The sequence below is a fragment of the Tupaia chinensis genome, unplaced genomic scaffold, assembly GCF_000334495.1.
Source record: "Tupaia chinensis unplaced genomic scaffold, TupChi_1.0 Scaffold138098_1, whole genome shotgun sequence".
Classification (NCBI taxonomy): Eukaryota; Metazoa; Chordata; class Mammalia; order Scandentia; family Tupaiidae; genus Tupaia; species Tupaia belangeri.
In genome coordinates, this window is record NW_006197997.1 from 479,701 (window position 1) to 492,300 (window position 12,600).

At 41.1% G+C, this 12,600-nt stretch overlaps 1 protein-coding gene across 12 annotated transcripts in view; it reads left to right on the forward strand.

The window, feature by feature from the left end:
* LRRFIP2 (LRR binding FLII interacting protein 2) overlaps window positions 1–12,600 on the forward strand; it is a 117,373-nt gene that overhangs the window by 58,745 nt on the left and 46,028 nt on the right. For 3 of the 12 annotated variants that reach the window (XM_006161073.3, XM_014592661.2, XM_014592660.2), the window contains exons 7-14: window positions 822–863; window positions 2,379–2,444; window positions 3,824–3,898; window positions 5,414–5,461; window positions 5,543–5,587; window positions 6,986–7,033; window positions 7,478–7,534; window positions 11,222–11,290. The exons of the other annotated variants lie outside the window; for them this stretch is intronic. In XM_006161073.3, coding sequence (XP_006161135.1) covers window positions 822–863; window positions 2,379–2,444; window positions 3,824–3,898; window positions 5,414–5,461; window positions 5,543–5,587; window positions 6,986–7,033; window positions 7,478–7,534; window positions 11,222–11,290 — 450 coding nt within the window. The remainder of the gene's footprint in view (window positions 1–821; window positions 864–2,378; window positions 2,445–3,823; window positions 3,899–5,413; window positions 5,462–5,542; window positions 5,588–6,985; window positions 7,034–7,477; window positions 7,535–11,221; window positions 11,291–12,600) is intronic. 12 annotated transcript variants of the gene reach the window in all.

The following is a 12,600-nucleotide window of genomic DNA, read 5'->3' on the forward strand; positions in this document are numbered from 1 at the left end:
TGCTGTAGAAGGTCGAGATTGAAACGTTGCATTCTTTTTTTAAGATTTTTGCCATTGGGCATGTGTGCTCGCTGGAGAGAGACAGTGAGAAGGAAGGTGAGAAATTGGCACCTGAGGGGATAGCCACGCCACATTCCTTTCTCTTCCATGCTCCTGCTGGGATTTTGGGCATCTCTGCACATGCACCTGATGTGATTTTCAGGCTGCCAGGTCTGGGACTTGAACTGTAGTCAGCCATGTGGGAGTCTAGCACCTTCAACACTACGCTACCTGCTGGCCCAAATTTCTAATTATGAATTTTATTATTTGTAAGAAAAATGCAGTTTTATGTACAAATACAAATATAGTTTAGCAATAAGCTATTGGAAAGATCCAGAGTAGTCATATTCTTTAATTCAAATGTAATAGCTGTTGTGCCTTTTTTTTTTTTTTTTTTTTTGAGAGGTTTTCACTATAGGGCGTGTGCGCTCGCCAGACAGAGAGAAACAGAGAGACAGAAAGTGAGAAATCACCCTCCGGGTGATGGTCACGCCGCAATCCCTTCTCCTCCATTCTCCTCTCGGGATCTTGGGCATGCACGCACACATGCCCGGCGTGAGTTTTAAGCCACCGGGTCCGGGACGCAAACCGCGGTCGACCACGTGGGAGTTCAGCGACATAGCCATTATGCTAACTGCTGGTTCCCAATAGCTGTTGTGCTTTAATCATTTTTTACTTTGAAAATAGTTCTGGATCTTTAATTGCTACATGTTAACATTTCCCCCTCTTTGTGTGTCTGAATTTCTAAATACAACCATCTCTCACCTTTGCCTGAAATCCAGTATGATACTCTCAAGGACAGATCATCAAGACTTTCATCATTAGTACGTAGTGCATGACTTTGTGTTAAATGTGGACTTTTCCTCTACTTTATAAAACACCTGTTAATGCTAATCATAGGTTGTGACTAACTTTCATGACTTTTTCTGCTGATCTTTTGGGGAAAATGTGTGACTAACAAAGCAAAAACTATTGTTTTGCCATGGTGACATAATTTATCAGTTGAATATTTTTTTCCTTTAGAATGTTAGGATCAGATAAAAATCACTCGTTTCCCTGTTGAGGGGTAAAATCGGTGGTAATACATTTTTTTACAATGAGGAGCTACCCCGCTAACACCTATTCAGGGCCCTGGAGATAAGTTCGAGCAGGATTTTCACACTCGCTGAACTACGGTAGTGCAGGTTCACCTATGCTTTATGTTATGTGCGAGGTTGCTAAACTGAGAACATCCACCAGTGAGAGTTGACACCTGGGACGTCAGTTACAGTCAAGCATTTTGGCTTGATTTTTTTTTTTTTAATTGTAAGTCTTATTAGCCAAGAAAGTTAAACTGTAGCTTATTGTTCTTGGGTTAATATTATTTTAGTAGGTTGCTTGAGTTTCTAGACTAGATAGATATTTCTCGAAATATTCAGAGTAATGGGTAAAAGGAAAGAGACATTTAAAAAGAAGAAAAGTAAGTTCATAATCATTGATTTGGGATCTAACTCTATGAGATGGTATGACTGGAGCAGAGTCTGTTGCTTTTGTCTGTTGATGGCTAGGCTACTCTGAGTGCACTTGGAGCTGTGTCTCCTCATTCCTGGTGAGCACTATACACCTAGGTGGAATTTTTTTTTTTGTCTACTATTGGGTCAATGTGTTATGACTTTTCCGATGACCTGATAGTTGGCCTATTTAGCAGTAGTACTATCCTCTGTCCCCCCATATATACTTGGCTCTGTGATTCTAGGAGAAATGATATGCTGAGACAGACCTGCCTTCCAGGGGCCCTTGTATAAGGTGACTGGTTAGTAATATTGCTCATGCTGTGTTGGGCAGTTTATACCCTCCTGGTTGTTTCGCTTCTGAGCTGGACCACTAACTTGGGCGAAGAGTGCTGTCTGGGGCAGTGTAGTGCCATCTTCATTTGCTCAGTCCTATTTTGGTTGATCTGAAGGATTGTTTTTTGGCCTTTAGGTAAGGGAGACTATAGAAAGAAATGGTATCTCATCACATATACCTTTATAAGGAGGACTCAAGTGTGGTGTGGTGGAGATCCTGGACATATCCTGGCTAGCTCTAAGTTCTGATCCCTTTGCCATTAGCTGACCAGAACTGAGCTGGATGCTGGGCACATGGAAACGAAGGGAATATAAATGTGTGGAGAGGACACGTCTTACTTAGCTGGTCTAGTGCAACGAGTCGTGTACTAACAGGTGGGAACTAGACTGCATGTAGAGAGACTGCCCTGTGTCTCATACTGACCCTTGTGTGTATACTTTTAAGATGAGTCTTATTGAATTTTAAGAATTTACTCTGCGACCATTAAAGTTAACTCAGAATATTACTTGCAGAATCATTCTTATAGCCCCTCTTACGGAATGAAGAAGAGATCTTCTGGTTCTCGCAAAGACCTCCTGGTTAGTTCTACTTTGTCTTGTATTGTAATGGTTACTTTTAGGAAACTTAAGAATATGTTTGGTGTGCTTCTAAGTGATTGTTGACGCTTAATAATATTTTGGAGGGACCAGCAAGTTGCATGGTGGTTAAGGCATTGGATTCCTACATGGCTGTCCTTGGTTCAAGCACAAGACCCAGCAGCTTGGAAATCATACCGGGCTCATGTGCATGTATGCCCAATATCCTGAGAGTAGAATGGAGAAAGGATTACGATGTGAGCATCCTCCCAAGGGTGATTTCTCCCTTTCTCACTCTCTGTTTCTCTTAGTTGAATGCACGTGCCTTAAGGCAAAAACCTAAAGAAAAAAGGAAAAGGAAAAATTGTCAAAGCATTATTTATCAAAACATTATTAAAATTTTTGTTTTTATTAGATATAATATCAAATTGACATATGCTAAAAGTAGTACCTAGAGTCACTAACATACCACCAAAAAAAAAAAAAACACCACATCAACAAGATATTTTTATTTATTAATGTCCTTTGTCATATGTATCAAGAATAAGTTTAGTGAGCTTGTTATTCTTTAGAAATTTGAATTGACTTAGTTGTGGTATTAATGTGTAGTACCAAACTCAAAATACAGTGACATTGAGTAAAAAAGATGGCCACAAAATTTTATGATTATTTTCTGTCCTTCAAGTAACTAACCAAATTATTGCTTTGTGTAGTATACCAAAAGTGAAATTGTCATAGATTAAAATTTTTTTAAACTATTAATTCAAATTTATTATTATTATTATTATTATTATTATTACTACTGTTATTCAGTTTGACCAGAGAGAGAGATAGAGTGAGAAAGAAAGCTGCCAGGTCTGGGACTTGAACCATGGTCAGCCACATGGGAGTCTGTCTCTTTAAGTACCACGCTACCTGCCAGCCCCTGCCAAAGATGTTTTAGACCAAACCATACTGAGTACACCATACACTGTCTCATTTTGGTAACTTAATTTAACCAGTTTACTTTGACAAATAATGGAACTAGGATAATCACTCTAGTGATTTCTGTGGCTTTGCCAAATGGATTATAAAAGTGGTAATTATTCATTTGCTTTGGATTTTCAGAGATATTCTCAAGTATGACATGAGAATAAATCATTTCTTCCCATTCTGTTTTGACTGAAGATTATCTTGTTTTCAAAGCAAAAAAATTTAGTAATGACTTGGCCTGAAAACAGTTAAAATTAAATACCAGTCTTTTTTGAGAGACTTAAAATAATTGTTACTTTAACTTGTCCTAATATGATCCAGTACTTTGTGTGCTTTAATTTTGACCTTCTGTGTTATTAGGTTAACGATATTTCACCTAAGAAAAATGTGTTTAATTTTGCATTTTGCAGAGTGGCCTCTACTTTGACCAGAGAAACTATAGCAGTCTTAGGCATAGCAAACCCTCTTCTGCCTACTATACTCGGGTTTGTCCAGAGTTGTTTGGCTTGATGTGTCTTATCCACCTTTAACACGTTTCTAATCTTCTGTTTTGGACTTTGACTAGTTATAATTAATCTGTGAATGATTGTATAAATACTAGTCTTTGGTAACTGAATGCATGTGGAATGATTGAATCACTGTGTTTGTCAATGAATACTATTAAAAACTTTTTTGTAAATGAAAAATTTTAAATACACAAAAAAAAGTTCAAAGGATAGTAAACACTATAAAGTGACCATTTAGATGAAGCAATTTAGTATATTTCCTTTATGGTGAAATTATCTGTCTGCCTGTCTCTCTCCATCCTTTAGCCCATCTTACTTTCTGATGCATTACAAAATAAGTTGTAGGCATCGGTATACTCCGTGGTGAATACCCTTTTAAATAAAATTTACATGTGAAAATCTGAGCTACCTGTGGGATTAGAAGAGTGTAACTGTTGGGGACCAGCAGTTAGTGGAATGGCTATGTCGCTGGACTCCCATGTAGTCAACCACGGTTCGCGTCCTGGACCCGGTGGCTTAAAACTCATGACGGGCGCGTGTGCGTGCGTGCCCAAGATCCCGAGAGGAGAATGGAGGAGAAGGGATTGCGGCGTGGCCATCCCCCCTGGGGCTGATTTCTCGCTTTCTGTCTCTCTGTCTCTCTGTCAGTCTGGCGAGCACATGTGCCCTATAGCAAAAAAAAATCTCTCCAAAAAAAAAAAAAAAAGAAGAGTGTAACTGTTTAACATTAGAATCCCATGGTTTTTCAAGGTATTTGGCACATAAATTAAAAGCACACTAATATAATACATATAAAATAATCCAGTTTACAAAGCTTTCACATTTTCACTATGACTTGGTTTTAATTTCCATGTCTGATTTGGTTTGGTGAAAAATAACTGAAAATTGTGTCCTTAGATGACATGAGGAGAAGATTTAACTCCTTTTTTAAAAAAGCTATGCCTTTTTAGTGCTTTGATTCATTGTGACTGGTACAATTTATCTGATTGAACTAAAGCACTTTGTGGCTTGTTTCAAAATGCATGTTTTCTAATCTACTTGGATATGAGTGTGTATAGGAATAACTTGGAGTTCCTTTACCTGATTCTCCTGTCTGAGTCCTTTTGGAATCTGTCACAAAATCATTGTCAGTATCACAGGAGGGGGTCTGGGGCCTGGGGCCTAACCACTGCCTGCCACACTCTCTGAGCCATGGTCTTTTTCTTAAGTTGCCGTTCTGTATCCTAAACAATTATGTTCAAAGACCAATAGCACACAAATAGATTAATGAAAAACCATTCCAAGTATTCTTCTTTCTTATTTCTTACGATTGGTATTCGAAAGTGTTTCTGATGAATTAAGTTACCTTCACATTTCCTAACTACCTTAAGGACTCAGGAATTGCTAATGAATTATGGCTTGTAAAATCATGAACTGGCCTTCTGTTCCTGGGAAGATGAGACCAGTTCTCTGGTTTTGTTTATTTTGTTCTGCTCTGTTTTTGTTTCTCCACAGTCGTCTTCCCTGTGCAGTGACCCTCTGGCAACATCTAAGAGTCACAGGGTTAGTAATTCCTGAGGAGTATGCTGCCTTCAGAGCTACCAGTTGCTTTTCTGTGGGTTTAATCGTATACTTTTCCCATAGGCCTCTCCTACTGCAAACTCTGGTCTGCTGAGAAGTGCTAGCCTGGTTTGTATTTCCCTCTTCCGGTGTGCGCACTGCTGGTGGGCCCACGGCATTGGTGCTAACGCTGCAGCTTGAAGCTTTCCTCCAAGACAGTCAAGGACATGTGGCCAACATGTGTTGCCATGTGTATTGCAGGCATGCTGCCTGTGCTTTAAATACAAGATTTTAGGCGTTGAAAATAAGCATGTTCTTTTCTGTTCACCGAAGTAGACGGTGCAGGCCATTGGTAGCCCTTGTTTAGAATTGGTTTCTGGGGCCAGCAGATGGTGTAGTGGTTAAGGTGCTGGACTCTCACATGGCCAACCATGGTTTGAGGTCTTGACCTGGCAGCTTGAAAATCATGCTGGGTGCTTGTGCATGTGTGCCCCAAATCCCAGGAGAATGGAAGAGAAGGGGTTGCAGTGTGGCCAACTCCCCTGGAGGGGTGACTTCTCACTTTATTTCTGTCTGTCTCTCTCTGTCTCTCTCTCTCTGCCCCTCCCCACAAGTGCACATGCCCTGTAGCAAAAAAACTTTTTAAAAAATGATGGGACTAGCAGATGGCATAATGGTTATGTCACTGGACTCTCAAGTAGTCAACTGTGGTTCAAGTCCCAGACCTGGTGTCTTAAAACTCACACCAGAAGTGTGTGTGTGCGTGTCCAAAATCCCAAGAGGAGAAGGGATTACGGTGTGGCCATCCCCCCGGGGGATGATTTCTTACTTTCTGTCTCTCTGGTTAGTGCATGCACCCTAGAGCATAAATCAGTGTATAAGAAAAAAAAAAAAAAAAGAGGTCTCAGTTTTCTACAAGAAAGATTTGCATGGATCCCATCACACTCACGTATTTTCCCGATATGGCTGGCTGCCATATTTGTCTTTGGGACATCTCTGACGTTGGCCATGTTAGTACTGGGGTCTAATAGAGCAAGCTGACTAGAAAAGCAAGAGCAGTAGCTGTGTGGAATGTGCGAATTGCAGTCTGGTTGCTTTCCAGCTATTGTTTGTTTGGTGTGGACTGCCCTTGTGGACGGGGACCCTGAAACTGTAGCTTAATTTATTGTGACAGTGGGCAGAACGCGCTCTGTACTTCGACTTGTTTCCTTTTCTGCTCTGGTTCCTCTTTTGAGAGGATAAATGCATAAATGCTGGTTCTCTTCGTTTCCTAACATGATAGTGAAAGAAAATACTGCCATCAGTGGTGCTTTTATAAGTGAAGTATGAGCTTGAACTTACAGCAAGACTGGTACAGCAATTTATGCATTAAAGGAGTGTCGTTGCCCTGAGAGTTGCCACTTCGGAGGCTATATGCTTACATTGTCCTTTAAACATCTTTTGGGACTGAGAACTGATAAAAAGCTAAGGCATTTTCAAAATAACTTTGATGCTGCATAGATAAATGGTATTTCCTTTGTTCTTTAGGCCTCACTGTACAGTGGTGGATTATATAACCCTTATGGTTCTCGAACTGTAAGTCTAAATTTGGGAGGAGGGAGGCACGGGAAGGTGCAGATGGGCACAGTTTACTGACAAAGAGGAGGTCTTTTTTTAAAATTTGAATTTATTTATTTGCAAGCTGTGATAGATCCATTCAGCTAGCTGTGACTGTCACCCCAGCTGCGAGAAACGGCCTGCTGGCAATTATGGCTTAAAGTATGAGACTAACTAGAGAAGCCGCTTTGCTTTTCGTGCTAATTAGCTCCTCCTAAAGAATTTCTGAGTAGTGCTTCTCAGAGCATCGGCTCTCCTACGTGATGGAGCTTGAGGGTTGTCAAGTCCAGACCGGGGAGTAAGCTTACCTTCACCTTCCCCTTAGGAACCAGGGGCAAGTTAGGATTGAGGTCACTAACGTGTTCTCAGCAGAAAAAGAAGCTGATGGTTGTTGTCAAACTTTTCTTCTTGGAAACTTTCTAGCCATCTGAATACAGCTATTACTCCTCAAGAGCGAGTTCAGCCCGAAGCAGTCCTGTGGTGAGCTGTCGAGTCTCTGCATGCGTTGTAGCACCTTCCGTGGTTTCACTAATCCGTACTCACAGCGCAGAGCACTGCGTCTCACCCTGGCTGCTGCATGGAGTGGTGTCCCCACAGTACGTCAGCTCAGGCACTGATTTGTCCTAACTGGTGGATTCTGAGTGAACTTGACTTAGCATCTAGCTTCTTAAATGAGTCTAGACTCACATACCATTTGAAAATTTTACGTTTTTTGTATTCAAGTGTTATTTGTATGGAACTTCTTATCTCTTCAGTAGCAATAACCTAAAGTATGAGTTGGCCGCTCTGTTTTCCTCCTTTCTACCTTTTCTTCCTGCGTTGTGCCATTTCATTTGCTTGCCAACATGTCTGTCTGTGGAGTAGAAAGAGAAGAAATCAAACACGTCAACTTGTTAAACGATGTTATATAGAACACAAAATGGGAAAATTCTAATTTCCTAATATTTTTGAAGTACTAATTTTTTCCAGTGGGTAAGCATAGTATTAGTTAAGAAAAGTTCAAAGTAAAAATCTTCAGACCTTTCCTTCCTCATTTCCATCCCCCAGATTTACCCTCTGTTCTTTTATACCCTTTCAGAGATCCTAGAGGGTGTGAACACTCTTTATTTTGAACAGAAATGGATCCATATGCACGCTGCTCCTCAGTGTGTCTTTACATCAAGCATCTTTTTGTATCAGTAAATGTAGCTCTGTGTCATTCTGGTTTTTTGACATTAAAGTTCTTTTTTTCCTTTTTTGGGGGAGAGGTTTTTGCTATAGGGCATGTGCACTCATCAGAAAAACAGAGACAGACAGAGAGACAGAAAGCGAGAAATCACCCCCCCTCCCGCCAGGGGGGATGGTCACACTGTAATCCATTCTCCTCTTGGGATCTTAGGCAGGCATGCACATGCACCTGGCGTAAATTTAAACCATCGGGTCCGGGACTCGAACTGTGGTTGATTACATGGGAGTCCAGTGACATAGCTATTACGCCAACTGTTGGTCCCAACATTAAAGGCTTTTTAAGACAACTAATCATGTCTCTTATTTTTTCCACTTGATACCTCTTGTAAAGGGCCCAGCAAGTAGCATGGTGGTTAAAGAGTTGGACTCCCACGAGGCTGACCACGGTCCTGGACTTGGCAGCTTGTTTTTTCTCTCTCTCTCTCTGTTTCTCTCTGGTGAGCACATGTGCCCTATAGCAATTTAAAAATAATAATAAAAAATGAAAATTTAAAATAAACAATTCTTTAAAAAAAAAATACCGCTTGAGGGACCAGCAGTTAGCGTAATGGCTATGTCGCTGGACTCCCATGTAGTCAACTGCAGTTCACGTCCTGGACCCGGTGGCTTAAAGCTCATGCCGGGCGCGCGCGTGTGTGTGTCCAAAGTCCTGAGAGGAGAATGGAGGAGAAGGGATTGCGGCGTGGCCATCCCCCCTGGGGGGGGTGATTTCTCGCTTTCTATCTCTGTGTCTCTCTCTGTCTGTCTGGCGAGCACATGTGCTCTATAGCGAAAATCTCTCTCAAAAAAAAAAAAAACCTCTCAAAAAAAAAGAAAAAAAATTCCGATTGTAGAAAGTTTCATGTCTGCTCATTTTCTTTAACGGCAGTCTATTATTTCACTAGTGCATAGGCATATCTTCTAAAAATCACTTTCCTATTGTTGAACACATAGATTGCCAGCATTTTCCTGTTACAGACCCTTGTATAATGACCATTCTGACCCCAGTGTACGTTTGTGTACGTACATGAGTAAACCTGCAAAGTAAATTACAAATCACAAAGCGATGGAGTCAGGGAGCATCTGCATTTACATTATGATGTATTTACCATATTACAGAAATCTTGTGCTAATTCCAAATGGCAAATAATGCCTTTAGGAACTAAGTTGTTACCCTTGACAGTGTCATTAATGTCAGAGACATTATTAAAGCAGTTTTTTTAATGGTCAGCAGGTCACTTTGTGGAGTAAAGTAGGTGAGTGATACAGGATAAAAGGTTTCTCTCATATACATTTCGACTCACTTCTGCCATTTCCTGTATTTATTCATAAAATATACAAGGGATGTTTAAGGAGATAAGACTTTTTCACACAAGGAGGAGGTCTCCTTTTTCTTTTTCTTTCTTTCTTTCTTTCTTTTTTTTTTTTAAGGCTTTTGCCATTGAGTGTGTCTACTTGCCAGAGAGAGGGAAGTGAGAAATCAATCCCCAGGGAGAAGGCCATACTACAATTCCTTTTCCTCCATTCTCCTCTCAGGGTTTTGAGCATGTACACACATACGCCAGCGTGGTTTTCAAGCCACCAAGTCCAGGATTCGAACTATGGCTGGCCGTATGGGAATCCAACATCTTAGCCATCGTGTCGCCTGCTGCCTCCCCATTTTAAAAAATTTGCTATAGAGTGTGCACACTTCCTGGAGAGAGGCGGGGTGGGAGGAGTAAGAAATCATCCACCAGGGTCTTGGCTATGCCGCAGTTTCTTCTCCATTCTCCTCTTGGGGTTTTGGGCATGCAAGCACACGCACTCAGCATATTTTTCAAGCCACTGAGACCAAGACTTGAACTGTTCAGTTGGTCCTGTGGGATCCAGCTGCCTTAACCTCCACACTGTCTCCTGGCCCAAGGAAGTGTACTTCTTAACCCACTCTGTGATTAAATCCTACTTGGCAGGTATTAGGCCTGGTAGCATTTTTTTTTTTGAGAGAGATTTTCGCTATAGGGCGTGTGTGCTCGCCAGCCAGATAGAGAGAGACATAGAGACAGAAAGCGAGAAATCACCCCCCAAAGGGGATGGTCATGCCGCAATCCCTTCTCCTGCATTCTCCTCTCGGGATCTTAGGCACGCACGCACATGCGCCTGACGTGAGTTTTAAGCCACCGGGTCCGGGACGCGAACCGCAGTCGACTATGTGGGAGTCCAGTGACATAGCCATTACACTAACTACTGGTTCCCTGGTAGCATTTTTAATGTTCTAAGTATGACTGCCCCTTTTAAACAGAGTTTGATTATATATTTTCCAGTCAGTCGTAGGCTGGCTAGATGCCATTTCATTTGCAGGTTGGATTCAGAGTTGTTATCATAGTGACACCAGAATGGTTTCTTAGTGATGTAAGAATGGAGGTCAACTACACACACAGAAGATGAGTCTTGGGGTGAAGTGGAAGAAGGCTGTCCCTGCAGGGTGATGTTGGAAGCACCTCCTGTAATTCATAGGGATGAATTCAGGGGAGTGAGAGTTATCCCTTTAGTGTCCTTGCTGGTAGGAAATTTTGTTTTTGACTTATTTCACTTTAAAATATTCTTTTATTTTTCTCCCAAATTAAAACATTCAATATATTTATTGACCCCTGATGGAATGCCAAAGAGTCTGAAGGTTTAAAAATTATGAAATCCCCAGGTGGTTGTGGCCAGTTTACCCGTGTCCTTTCCCCTCTTTCTTTAACTTAAATACGAAATAAGATTCTACTTTGTGTTTTTTGGGAAATATATTTGATTTTTAATGACAGTTTATTGTACTTCGTAATGACTTTTCTGTTTAATGGTGCACACTATTTTGTCCCAATTATAAAGCTTATATAGAGTGTTTTTATTTATCTCAAAACCTTTCTTGGTGTGCTTGTGATCGAGTAAGACCTGTAGTGAAATCACGTCCTTTTCCTTATCTGCGTTTAATATCTATAGCTCACTGATGACGACAACGCAAGCATTGTGTCTTCCGACCGTTCCAGTCGAGGGCGAAGGGAAAGTGTGGTGAGCGTGGTCGCATGCAAATAATGATGGCTTTTAAAATGCTAGCCATGTGCAATCACCCGGAATCTCTCACAGAGTGAGATTCGTGTTTGACGAGATGAGCACTTCCCTCAGATTAGTTGATTTATTTGTTTTTTGGGATTTTGCCAAAGGGCGAATGTGCTCACCAGAGAGACACAGAGACAGAGAGACAGTGAGAGGGAAAGTGAGAAATCACCCCCCATGGGGGTTGGCCACACTGCATTCCCTTCTCCTCTACTCTCCTCCTGGGATCTTGGGTATGCATGCACACACACACTCAGTGTGATTTTTCAAGCCACCAGACCTGGGACTCGAACCACGGCCGACCATGTGGGAGTCCATCACCTTAACCACTACGCCACCTACTGGCCCCCCTCTAATTCATTTTTATGCCTACTTTATCTTAGAAGTACTTTTCAGAATATATTCTATATATGGGCTGTCCTAACTTTTATTAATAACTTGTGTCTTCATATCTCTTATATAGAGGTTATTTAAAATGTTTAAATTTTGTTTAATGATAGTGTGTGTGTGTGTGTGTGTGTGTGTGTGTGCGTGCGCATGTGCATGTGTGCAGATGAGAAAGACAGACATAAGCACCCTTGACAGGATCTCATCACACCACGACTCCTGGTCCCCAGCTCTCCAGCTGCTCAGAACCCTGGCTGCCCTTGTGGGTGCCTGTCATGTTTCCACACTGACCTGGAGATTTGTGCTGATCCTGTGGCTGCCTGATGGCTCCCAGCCTTGCAGGACACTGGTGTAGCTACTGTACCTCAGCAGCTGTGCCGTTTCTCACTTTCTGTTCTTTGTTGTTTTATGTACATGCCTTTATATGTGCAGTTCACCAAAGACAAGTTTCTCAAGCAAAATTAATGTTCTATGCTATGTGCAGCTTATAATTTTGGATTAGAAATGATATTGCCATCACTTGCTTGCTTCACTGTCATATTTAAATTTACCCCATATGTAGGCATCTGGTAAGTCCTATGAAATTCTAATGAGTTAGTGATGGCAAAATTTAAAAATTGTAGTTGTAGGCATTCAACTAGATAATAATTGTAGAGACAACAAATAGTGGTGTTAAAATATAAATGATATAATTTCAGATTATTCTTTTATGAAACTGGAAAATCTTTAAAAAGCTGATGGCGTTTTTTCTTATATTTAAGGAACTGATTTGGAAATAACTTTGTAGAGCATGTCATGTCAGCTTAGAGCTAAAATAAGAGACTAACACTCCCCTGAGGAAAACAGAGGCCCTTTAATGAGAGTCATGTTACCTGAAA